The sequence below is a fragment of the Carassius gibelio genome, chromosome B19 (genome assembly GCF_023724105.1).
Source record: "Carassius gibelio isolate Cgi1373 ecotype wild population from Czech Republic chromosome B19, carGib1.2-hapl.c, whole genome shotgun sequence".
Classification (NCBI taxonomy): domain Eukaryota; kingdom Metazoa; phylum Chordata; class Actinopteri; order Cypriniformes; family Cyprinidae; genus Carassius; species Carassius gibelio.
In genome coordinates this window covers 9,710,915-9,724,438 of record NC_068414.1, presented here as the reverse complement: position 1 = coordinate 9,724,438, position 13,524 = coordinate 9,710,915, and the positions used below count along the sequence as shown (strand labels likewise).

Genomic DNA, 13,524 nt, shown 5'->3' with positions numbered 1-13,524 from the left:
GGGTTTGGGAAATATCTGTAAATTTTACAGAAAATTACCAGTGCGCTTTGCTACAGATTTTCTTACAGTGTGCTTTTCTATAGATGAAAACTCACTTTGCAGCCCTCACAGGTAATGCAGCGGTAATGATATCCAGTCGCTTTGTCCCCGCACACAACACACAGCTCATCCTTGTCCAGGTAACTTGGTATGTACCCTATAAGAAGTTACAGCTACAGTCAAAAACACATTACAATACAATAAGCTAATTTAACCTGAAAATATCTGCATGAAAATAATTGAAACTGTTTGTAAAGTTTTAAAACTACAAAAAACTCAAAAATACTCTAAATTTACCATCACACAGGTTTTGATTTCCAATTATAACATCTACATTGTGACTAAAACTAAGAGTCTGCAAATAAATAAAAGTATAGGAGAAAACAGAGCAATGTGAGAAAGACGAGAAATAAAAAAAATAGAGGAAAAAGGATCATTTTAACCGAATGCTTTTATATTGAGACATAAACACAAGGAAATACAAGTTTTAAGGCACACATATGTTTAGGCAGCTTGCAGCAGCTCACAAATCAATCTGAAACCTTTAGTGGAGGTCAAGAGGAGGACATGAGCTCAAACCTTCTGTTCCTCTGTCTGTGTCCTTACAAATCAATACAACACACAATACCCCAAACCTCCATCCTACACTGAAGATCAATACACTACACAATGTAGCTCCATGAGTATCTGCAACAGGTCTTTAAAGGAGTAACTCTTCAAGTTCAGTCCAGAAGACAGCAGCTTCACTATACTGTAATAAAAGCTTTTCCAATACTTACTCACAGTGTTGGGATAACGCATTACAATTAACACAAGTTATAAAACCGGATTACTCATTTCAAGTTACTAGTAAAGAAAAACATTTACAAGAATATTTCTGAGGTTCCTTTTCTTTTTATGGAGTAACGTAATATTGTAATACGTTAATTTTAAAAATAACTTTCCTCAACTCTGCTTGCTAACACTGATTTTTCTGAGTGGCACAAATTAAGGATATAACGGAGAACACAGACATACAATGGCAGCAAAAACTATTCAGACTCTTAAGCCACACTTAAAAAGTGTTGCATATAATTGCACTAGAATTAAGTTATTGTGTCAAGCCAAGTTGTTCAGTTATAAAAATAAATAAAATCAGAGTGTTTTCAACAATGTTAATAATAGTTTTAATGTGATGAACTAAACGTGTGTTACTCAGCTAGAACATCTGAGGAAAACGAACTTCACACATCTCCTACAAAAACAAATCACCAAAACACAGCTGATTACAAGCCTTTGAAAAATGTCTCGGACATATGAAGTTAGTCCTGAGGAAAGCTCCTTCAGCTTGTCTTCAGTATCGACTGCAGTGACACATTTGAGAAGTATCCACTGCTGTACATTTAATCAATCCCCAAACGCCAGACAATAAAAGACTGCATTAAAAGTTGTAAATCAAAATGAAGAGTTCATTTGCAAAAGCAGATTTTTTTTTTTTACAATTTTCAAATATCACGCTTTTTCATTGTGCATTCCAATTAATCTCAATCAAACTGCAGTTGGTTATTTGGATTAGGTTAAAAACAACAACAACAACAATAAAAAGTAAATCTTAACACAATAAAACATGATTTTTGAAAAAATATTTGATCTGTTTTTTGCTAATAAACTCTTTAAATCTTACTTAATCCAATCTCACATTTAAACACATCATTTACTGACTATAATTGCTGAGTACATTCTTTTTGGACTGAGATATTAGACTATTACGCATGTAAAAACATGCCAATTATAAGCTTAAAAACAGCTCAAGAAGAAAACTCTGGCACTCAATAGCACCTCTATGCTTCTCCTGGAGCTTGCGATACCTTTCTTGTGTGGCCCCTGCATCCACTGCATCTGAGAGAAGTCTGGCCTGCCATCGCAGTAGTAGTCTGGTTGGTGGTAGTGACTGAGAGGCACCTCCATAGAGCACAACTCATTCTTGAACACAGGGTTGCCCCCAGTGAACGGGCACCCGTAGGGCTGGCTGGGCGGCCAGGCCTGCTCCATGCTGGGAGGATGGTGGTGTAACGGCTGCGGCTCACAGCGAGCGAAACCTGGCCCTTCTCCAGCATACATGCAATACTCTCCTCCGGGAGGCCCCGCATATCCCCCGCTCACACCGGGGCCTATGTCATACATGTCTGACATGCAGTAATTCATTACGAAAATCTTCAAAGGCACAACCACACACAAGCACAAAAAAATGATCTAAATAAAAATCTCAAGATAACGTGACAGAAATGTCTGAGCTTAAAGCACTTGAGCAGAATGCGATCGGCAGTCGCATTGGCGACATGAAGTCGTAAAGCAAACTGCGTGAAAATTCCCTGGAGGACACTGGCTCTTATATATGGAGAATCCACCCGCCCACTCGCCCCTCGCCCTGCCAAATTGGGTGAATTGAAGATTTCTAAGCACGCGCTCTTAATCTGACACCGGACAAATCCAAGAGGTTGAACAGCCGGGGGACACATCCTCGGACGGAAGGCCATCATACATGTGCATGACGCACCTTCAAACAGATCCCTGAATGCTAATGTCGCCATCAGACCCAGCCTGATGCTGAGATTACAATCACAATCCCAAAAAGCTGAAGTTTATTGATTTCAGATGTGAGGCGCTTCATGCGCTGGTCTTAAGCTCTGATCAGTCTTATTGATTGTCATTTGGCCTAATCCTAAACGGAGCGACTCGTGACACATGTGAGGGTTTCAGACATTTACTAATGCATAACTTCATGCAAATGACCATGCAATGAATAAAATGTGGACCGGTCCTGCCATCAGTCCATTTACTGTCCTACAGAAAAACACACTTTTGTCCATGAGCACTAATGTCTGCAGAATCCAAATGCTTTTTTACAGAAGATAGAAGATTTTTTTCTTTTGAAGTATTTGTTCGTACAAACAAACACAATGTGCTGATAGTTGTGCACTTACAAATTGAAGTATACTAAAAGACCACTGTATGCCTGTCATTTAACAAACATATCTTGGTTTATTTCAAGGTGTCCTTGTTACAGTGTAATTATACATTTAACTACTGAGCAATATTGATTAACTACATGCACTTACTATATACTGTAGTTAGGGTTTGGTTTGGAGTTACTAGCAGAGTATTTTTTGTTGTTGTTATAAGTAAGTAAATGTAACGTGTAACAAGGACACCTTAAAATACAGTGTTACCCATATTTTTCATCTGAAAAAAAAAAGAGGAGCAACACATAACAGAAAGGTTCCATTTATTAATGCATTAATTAACATTAACTGATAATAAGCAATGCATTACATTATTTTTATTTGATAAAGTTAGTTAATAAAATAATTTTAATAAATACAACACTTTTGATTTTAATAATGTATTAGTAAATCTTGGAATAAACCTGAACTAAGATTAATAAATGCTTTAGAAGTATTTTCAGTGTTAACGTTAACAAATGGAACCTTATTGTAAAGTTTTACCAAATTAGTTCAACATTCTTTTTTAATCTTCTATATAACTTTAAATACAATTTAAAGCAACATTTAAATGTGTGAACCCAACTGCCACCACACAGTCCATTCAGCAAAACCACTGTCTATATACTGAAGAATCATTAAAAAATACTGAAGTCTTTATTATAAATCTTCAGGAACATACTATATAACAGTGCCTTGGATCAAGATAACTCGGATGTGGAAACTGGGTTATGACGCTCAGAGTTAAGACAGCCAAAGTTAGCAGCAGGTAACAGCTGTTTTTAGCAAGGACTCCTGAGGCAAAGCCCCTCCACAACACAGCCTGATACCAGTTTAACTTTTTGATGAGGTGACCGTCTCACATAAGCCTAATCTTCACAGGGATTTCATAAAGATTTAACCGCCAAAAACAACATTCAGACACATTAGCACACATCTGCTCTGTGCTTGAAAAAAGAAGCAACCCCCAAACATTTACAAGATATATTTTCAGTATATCTGATCTATACTATGATATAGAACACATTACAATGCCACAAAACACATGTAAGAAAGCGTTTTCAGATTAGAAATCTTGAAAATTTGGTAATTTAGCATAGGGACCAATTCTCACTATTAACTAGTTGATTATTAGCATGCCTATTATTAACACATTGGTTTATTATTAGTATTTAGAAAGCACATAATCTGCACGTATCATATTCTAAATCATGTATCCAAAACATAAACGTAACAACTAACTTCCTTACTATTAATAATCAGCAAGTTAATGGTTTGTTAATAGTGAGTATTGGACCGTGGATGCTTTATTGATTCGCTTAATTTATATTATTATTTATTAATTTTTTTTTACCGAGCCGGCGCACAATGCTCTAGATCATTATAGGTAAACTGCATTAAACATCAAGCGCTCTGGATTAGAGCCTGTGGCCTTTAACAGCCCTTCACCACTTTGGGCATTTCCACCTAATTGCATACAGTCATTATCCAATTGCCCAGTAATTAAAATATCCAGGACTGTTAATGTTCTTGACATTGCAGATGTCAACATCCAAACCCAATACATCAGAACAGGTTTAAAACAAACACATACAGTTACTTTGGACTGCAGTTATCATAACATATAATCTTACTGAAGAAACATGACAAACTTACCAAAAATAACACTCCTAGATTTAAGGAAGAAACATCCTCCCACAATCCCAACTGCAGCCTCCTCAACACCTCGAAGATGACTGATTCATCACAGAGCAGTGGAGATCCTAAAGTTTCCCAATAATCAGAAACACCTCCATAACCCTACTGCTCACTCTCTGAGTCTCAAAAGGCGGCTCGCTGGTTTATGTAGGACCCGTGTGCTCAGTTTGGCAGGTCTGAGTGATTATGCACTTACTAGCGTGTTTTCCACCAATTTATTCCCTCTGGGATCAATCACTTGAGGTCCCGGGGTTCAAGGCTGGTCATGTTCAGGTTTCGGATGGTGGCCCTCACAGCACTGGGGATAGGGCCTGGGTTGACATGGCTTCCTGAGCCAGATGTCCCCAGCCTTACCTGAGCAGAGAGCTTCGCTGAGGCCACCTTAAACACACGGCAAGGGTGACCTGAGGAAAGACCAAAACAATACGCTCTCATCCCTACAAGACTCACCCATGACTCCCAACAGCACAAAGACAAAAGACCCACAGTGAGGGACTCGTGATGGCTCGATGTGATTTACAAGAGAAGCCAAGCTACAAGCTGTCATGGCAAGAGGCCTTGATCAATACTATTAGTGATCTAGACATAACTGATCAATATGGTTACTGATCTAGACATAATTCAGCCCCTGTTGAGAGCAAATCAAGGGCAGCGATCAATTAACTAATCATCTTAATTTCATAATCTGTGGAAAATAAAGACCAGCGTCAGGTTAGGACTGCTGGCAGGATATACTGATTCAGCGCACTAGTAAAATGGCTTTAATAAAACAAGACTTGTAATAAAACAAGCTTAATCTGCAAGAATGTAACTTTTTAGTATAGGGAGCAGTTCTCACTTTAAACTAGTTGCTTATTAGCATGCCTATTATTAGTGCTTTTAAAGCACATATTCTGCATGACCATATGCTACATCTCTAATCCCTCTCAACACCTAAACTTAACAACTAGCTTACTAACTTTTAATAGTCAGGAGTTTATTGAGGCAAAAGTCATTGTTAATGATTTGTTAAGAGCGAGAATTGGACTAAAATAAGACCTCATATTACCCCAAATCTTAAGCAGCACTGCATATATACTTTGTAGAATTAATTTTAGTTTTCAATAATAAAGTCTTGGTACAAAAACTGGGTACAATGAGGTGACATTATTTTACAAACCTTCAACCATCGATCATTAAAAGGAAATTTGAAAGTTTAACCGCATTACCAAATTACTTTCAACATATCACTCCTAAACTCCTAAAGATCCTCCTACAAGCCGCAGCAAAATTACGGATGTGTTAAATATCATTATAGAAATATATGTCTGTATTTCACAATGCCATAGAAGAACCTTTTTGTCTAAATGGTTCCATGAAGATCCTTTAAACATCTGAAGAAACTTTCTGTTTTACAAAAGGTTCTTTTTAGCGAAACAAGGTTCTATAAACAGTAAATAAAGAAACGGGTCTTTAAAGAACCTTTGAATGAACGGTTCTTTGTAGGAACTAAAAATGGTTCTATGGCACTGCTGGTTAAGAACCCTTTAAGCACCTTTATATTTAAGAGTGTAGTTTGACTCAGCACACAAACTTAACCAACGATAAATTAGGCAGTTATGAAATACTTTCCATATAAGTTAATCAAGTGATGTTATCTAAATATCCTCTCTAACGAGCTCCATAAAGGCAATCAAATCGTCGAACCCAACTGAACCAAAGAAATCATTTCAGTTTCAACCACGCAGGGTTGATCAAGTTTGAACACACTCCAAAACCTGCAGGACCCGGATGAAAAAAATAAATAAAAAATTGTCTTTTCAAAGAAATATACATCTATAGCCACATGTCACACACTGTTGGAAACAATACTTTGACAATGAGGTGATGATACTTGCAAGCAGGGGATTAGAAGAAAATTTGAAAATGACACTTAGTGTCAAAAGGGTTGCCCCCCTTGCTTAACTCCTATCCCTAAAGACCAGCAGGGCTGTGAACGGGGCAGGACGGAGGATTAGGAGGTTAATTAGAGGGTCAGAAGTAATCTCTATCTCACAGGATCAATAGAATGCTAACCAGATGCAGATATGTGGACAAGAACCTGAGTGAACTGGTTAACAGCATCTGGGATCTGCCATAGCAATACTGTGTTGACTCTCTTCAGATTGTCCTGCCAAAAACATCAGGATTAAAGTCTATCCACCTATTAATAAATCTGGGTAACGCTTTATTTTATGGTGTCCTTACACATATTACATGCACTTACTATTATAATGACCATACATTATGCATAACTACATGCAAGGAACCCTAAGCCAAACCCTAACCATATAGTAAGTACATGTGGTTAGTTAAAGGGTTAATTTGTGTCGTTCCAAACCCGTGAGACCTCCGTTTATCTTCTGAACACAGTTTAAGATATTTTAGATTTAGTCCGAAAGCTCTCAGTCCCTCCATTGAAGCTGTGTGTACGGTCTACTGTCCATGTCCAGAAAGGTAAGAAAAACATCATCAAAGTAGTCCATGTGACATCAGAGGGTCAGTTAGAATATTTTGAAGCATCTAAAAAACATTTTGGTCCAAAAAAAAAAAAAAAGAAAATCTACGACTTCGGCATTCATCATTGTCTTCTCTTCCGGGTCTGTTATGAGTGCGTTCAAGTGTAGTGATGTTCGGTTTTCGTGAACGAATCATTCGATTTAACCAGTTCACCAAATCGAACTGAATCATTTAGATGGTTTGCGTCTCCAATACGCATTAATCCACACATGACTTAAGCTGTTAACTTGTTTAATGTGTCTGACACTCCCTCTGAGCTCAAACAAACCAATATCCCGGAGTAATTCATTTACTCAAACAGTACACTGACTGAACTGCTGTGAAGAGAGAACTGACGATGAACACCAAGCCGAGCCAGATAACGACTCGTTCTCAAGTCAAGAACCGGTTGCATCATTTTCGAATCACCAGTAGTTCTTTCGGACAGTTCAATTCAATAAACCGGTTGAAGAAAACGGTTCTCTGGTTCTTTTGCGCTCGACGTAATGACGTCATTGGCGATGATTGCTCTTCATTCAAGCCCTCGGTTTACCCGCGCTCATAACACTAGCACAGAATCAGTTCAGAATCAATTACCAAAAGAATCAGTTCAGTTCAGACGCTCTGTGTGTCGGTCTGCTTAACACTGAATCACAAATGCACAGTATCATCAGCTCCTCGGTTCACGAATCTGACGCGTCTGACAGAAACGGTTCTTGACTCGAGAGTGAGTCAATCTTTTGTTCATTATCTGGCTTCACAGCAGTTCAGTCAGTGTACTGTTTGAGTAAATGAATTACTCCGGGATGGATATTGGTTTGTTTGAGCTCAGAGGGAGTGTCAGACACATTAAACAAGCTAACAGCTTAAGTCATTTGTGGATTAATGCGTATTGGAGATGCGAAATATATTATCAAAATTCTTAATGTACAAAAATTATTAATGTACGTTTATTCAAAGCATAAGAAAAAATGACTGTGAAAAAAGTGCATATTTTTTTTTCAAAATAATGTTTACAAACTAATTATAATTAAGTAGCTTAAAGAACTATAAACAAAACCGCATTGTGTGCATGCATAGTTTAATACAAAGGGGTGAAGCCAATCACACAGAGTACAGTTTTCATTTAAACATAAGAGGCAGTGGGATGGGGAAAAAAAAACACCATAAAGTGTCAAGACATGTTTTTGAAAAAATTTAACCCAACTTAATTTTACATTGCTGTCTAAACATGCAGCTCTCTTGTGCGAGACGGGAGTGCAACGGTAATAGAAGATATCCCTCTCTAGAAAATGCGTGAAATATGCGTTCTGTGTGAATGGCTTGGTTTCAGTTGACGTAAATAAGATCTTCTCCACATTCTCTTTTTCCACAGTATTTTGAATGAACATCACAGCATAGCTGCATCTAGCTGCTTCAGCTATATAGGTTAGCAAAAACATTATAATGAAATGACACTTATATTATAAGACCCACGTGGTCTTACAAAGTGCCTGCACGCGGACGGGGTGAGCGGCTGTCAACAGCGCATACACGAGATGAATGATGACAGAAGTGCTACTGCTCGTTGAGCTCGTCCGCTTCTGAAAGCTGTGCGGCCTGCGGACAGAAGCTGTGTGAAACGGAACAGAACACAGAATGTGAAGTATACCCGGGGCGGGCCTTAAAGCAGCCTCCTTAACGGACACCTAAAATTAGAATGCAACATTTTTGCATTTGAATGTGGATTTTTATTTTAAATTTGACGAATATTTGAAATTATTTATTTTTTTTGACAGCCAAAAAAAAGAAGACAATGCTGAATAAAGTCGTAGTTTTTGCTATTTTTGAACCAAAATTTATTTTCAATGCTTCAAAATATTCTAACGGACCCTCTGACGTCACATGGACTACTTTGATGATGTTTTCCTTACCTTTCTGGACATGGACAGTAGACCGTACACACAGTTTCAATGGAGGGACTGAGAGCTCTCAGACTAAATCTAAAATATCTTAAACTGTGATCAGAAGATAAACGGAGGTCTCATGGGTTTGGAACAACATGAGGGTGAGTTATTAATGTTTTCATTTAGATTTTTGGGTGAACTAACCCTTTAATATTGCTCCATACTTAAATGTATACTTACACTGTAACAAGGACAACTTAAAATAAAGTGAAACCTAAGTCAGACACAAAATTGTATCAACACCAACTCTTTAGTAATGAATCAAAGGAATTTAAGACGAAAGCCTCATTATAGGGACATCAGTTTCCATAAACACAAAATACAAATGTGACATTATCAGTGGAGGCAAAAACAAGCAATTCCGGTTTATTATTAGATAATACCTGAGTCGTCATGGGCTGGAAGAGACGGCTGATTCTTAATGAACACAAACAGCATCTCATAACAAAGCAACTCAAAGATACAAAACACAAACACGCTACAAAAAAAACGTCTGCTGCATATTTTCTGTGGTGAATTTACAAGCTTTCTTGGAAACCCTTTCTATGAAGCCCGTATTTATAATACATTATAACGGTATTCTTAAGTCATTATAATGAGTAAATAATGCATTATAAAAAAACGTATAATATGTTATATCAACTGATGAATAATCATAACAATTATAATACATCATAATACTTGCACATTTGTGGTTATAAGTTTAAGATGATGATTATTTATAACACACAATGAACACTATATTAAATCTACTTCATTTACAGTATAATGGACTGTATCATATCTTGACATTGTTTAAGATCTGCACAGTATCTTACTACATCTTGTGAGTGATGTTAAGTGTTATTTGAGTGTTTCTGTGGAGCTAATGTTATTAATTTATGTGGGATTAATACTCCAACTAAAAAAAAATGCAATGATTTATATGGTTACATTTTATTTTGATGGTCCCCTTAATCAATCGACTGTAAGCAACTTTGCCACTACATCCCAACTAACTGTCATTAGAGTACTAGTATAAATAGAATACATAATCAAACTGATATTACAATAAAAATAGTTGAAAGCAAACGTGTCATATTACACATTCAACTTATCTGATATCTGATCTTATGGTTGTTTGAGAGAAGAAAATGCTATTAATAATATCATTATTACTACTTTTTACTGACTTAAGTGGTATTTGACAGCTTTAAGTAAAGTAGCATCAGAAAAATGGCAAGATATGAGATTTATAATCCATTATAACTATGAGAAATATAATCCATTGATAAAGTGGACGCAATGTGTTCATTGTGTTATAAATAATCATACTCTTAAAAGCTATAACCACAAATAAGTAAATATTATAATACATTAAAACTGTTCTTATGAATATTCATGAGTTGATACAACATATTATAAGGTTTTTTATATGCATTCATTATAATGCCTTAAGAATACCCTTATGATCTATTATAAAGACAGGCTTCGTAGAAAGTGTTACCGCTTTCTTTGCTGCAGTGCATTGTGCAATTTACCCTGATCACATCACCATTAAAACATGCTCCATGCAGAACATCTGACAAGCGATCATTCACAGAGAAGACGGGCTGCATGGGCAGAAGCCAGGATCAGCGTCACATGGTCTAGATTACACATCTGATGCAATAAAATGATTTGATTTTGTTTTTCAATACGATGCTGCATCTGAACACTAAGATACAAATTTACTAGCACTATCTTCTAATGTAAAAGCCTGCATCTTACCTAGTTTAAGAGGGTGCTATTAGTAATGTTTTAGCTCTACACAAAGAGAAGGTAAATGAAAGTCAATGCCATTCTTGCTCAAACTCTCAGTAAAAGCAACAGTAATAGTGATGAATAGTGATGCAAACACCACTAATCAGAAGTCGTGTGCTGGTTTATTTCTTTCCAGTGACAGGATGGAGTCCACAGTAACACACGTTGACCTTAACATGGTCTGACACTCTTCACAATAATGGCACACAAACACAAAGGCCGTTATCACGCTGAAGCGGGAGGATGTGTCACTCTCAATTAGCATTGGTGGGACGGCAGAGGCCCGTCCCGAGGGGCCCATCATGCAACAGATGGCTGGCAAACAGCATCATGATATCATGCAGATCACACTCGTGCTCACACACACGGAGAAAGAGACACACTGACGTCTCTCATAATCTAAAAAGTCTTTTATTGTTCTTCCAGCACGGTCTATGCATTGAAAATGAATTTATTAAAAACAGTTTTACATAGATATGGTAAAGTTCAGGATCGATGAGATTTTTTTTATGTTATGAAAGAACTATTTGATTAGAAATACAGTAAAACAGCACATTGTTGAATACTAAGAGGCTTTCTATGGGAATACATGTTAAAATTGAATTTATTTCTGTGATCAAAGCTGAATTTTAGCATTATTACTCCAGTCTTCAGTGTCACGTGATCCTTACGGCTCAAGAAACATTTCTGTTTATTATGTTGAAAACATTCTGGTGAATAACTGTTTCATTCAAAAGCCCAATGTGACTAAAATATGTCACTTCTAAAACATTCTAAAAGCTCAATGAGATTTTTATAACAGTATGTCACTGAAACTGGAGCGATGGCTGCTTAAACTGTAATGCTATTTCACATTATTACTGTTTTTACTGTATTTCTTATCAAGCAGATGCAGCTTCGGTGAGCACAAGAGACTTCTTCCTAATTACAAAACATATACAGGCCTAACCTTTTTATGTATATATTTCAGTTTATCAGAAAGATTTACATCTGTGAAGATGTTCAAAAACTCAGTGCCACTGACCATCACGTATTATTCTTACCTTTACAGTCAACTGAAATGTCCATTTATGAAACAAGTGATATTACAGCCGGAAATATGTCATACGAAGGATCGCACTGATAAAACGGTTTTGTAAAACAGGATGCAGGCTACATTTTTCCAATCAGTGTCAAGATCACTAACCCAGGGTTCAGGAATGTACAGTGTGAAACTTATGAATACCATGTTTAATTGTTAACCCTGGATAAATTGTGTGCAGTGTGAAACGAGAAACAAGAAAAGCCAGAATTCAGTTTAACCGGGCCTTAAAATGACCCAGGGTTAACACTCACATAATGCTTTAATCTTGATTGTTTATAATTTCACAATCTGTAAACTATATTACCACACAGCTCTAATCTGCTAAACACAACTACAGCTGGAAGATATTCAGATATGACAAAGATTATCATCATCATTTTCTTTCAAATCGGTTTCGACTGTTGTTGGACTATTTTAACTTGCTGGTTGTGCCAAAAACACACCAAATATATAAATAAATAAATAAATAAAATCACTTCACTCAAACACGTTTGTTCATTAGGGCCTTTCCTTCATGGAATTTATTGTTATTTCTATTGTGCATGAATTATTTCCTGTGAATGCACACATGTATTCTGTAAAGCACTTTGTAAACGCTGTAATCAGTAAAGCTTTACTAACTCTGACTGGTTGGACTTGCAGCTGGGATGCAATATGCTTTTACTGCCCCCTAGAGGAAGACTGAAAAGTGCAGTATGTTGGATAAATAAAAATAAAACTATGATTTCCAGACCAATGTAGGCTGGCAACTTCATTCTGGATCATGAATGAAGTGTTGCTCAATGATTTAACACTGTCATGAGTGTTAGAAAGTGTGCCACTGCAAAAGGGCCTCAGGAAAGAAGTTAGTTCTCAGGAAAGCCTACAAGTACTATTTGTTTGGATATTTTTGTTATTTTGATCCAATAAAATACAGACTTTTTGTGTCTTAAGTGTCCAGATACTGTAGTTTATTATTATTATTATTATTATTATTATTATTATTATTTTAAAGAGTTTACATATCGTTTCAAATATCTGACATCAAAACATTGAACCGAACAAACATCTTGTTTGAAAAGTTTGCTTGTGCTGCCCTTAAAAATAAATGAGACCTTCTTTGTTGATACTGTAGATAAATATCGAAATGCTTTTAGCAGCTAATATAGAGCAGCATGGTGAAGATTAGTATTTTAGAAAGCACAAAGCACAGGGTCTTGTGTTGCACTAATACAGCCCACTAAACTGCTCCAGTATCAGCTTTTATTATAACTTTGGCAAAGAGTAAACTGAGTACACAGTTATGCTCAACAACCACCTCAACATATGTATACATATCTTGTCAGTTTTTAAAATTAAATGTAAGACCTGCCCAAATAAGATGAATACTGTCAATACAGAACAAGCCTATATATGATCTCAAAATAATCGTGTATCTCACAATCTTTAACTGAAACAGTTTTAGGTTTAAAAAACTCACCCAATAAATGTTTTACTA

General features: G+C 36.5%; 1 protein-coding gene across 12 annotated transcripts in view; it reads right to left on the bottom strand.

The window, feature by feature from the left end:
- LOC127979205 (thyroid hormone receptor beta) overlaps positions 1-13,524 on the bottom strand; it is a 121,241-nt gene that overhangs the window by 22,009 nt on the left and 85,708 nt on the right. For all 12 annotated transcript variants that reach the window (XM_052584518.1, XM_052584512.1, XM_052584519.1 and 9 more), the window contains one exon: positions 96-196. In XM_052584518.1, coding sequence (XP_052440478.1) covers positions 96-196 — 101 coding nt within the window. The remainder of the gene's footprint in view (positions 1-95; positions 197-13,524) is intronic.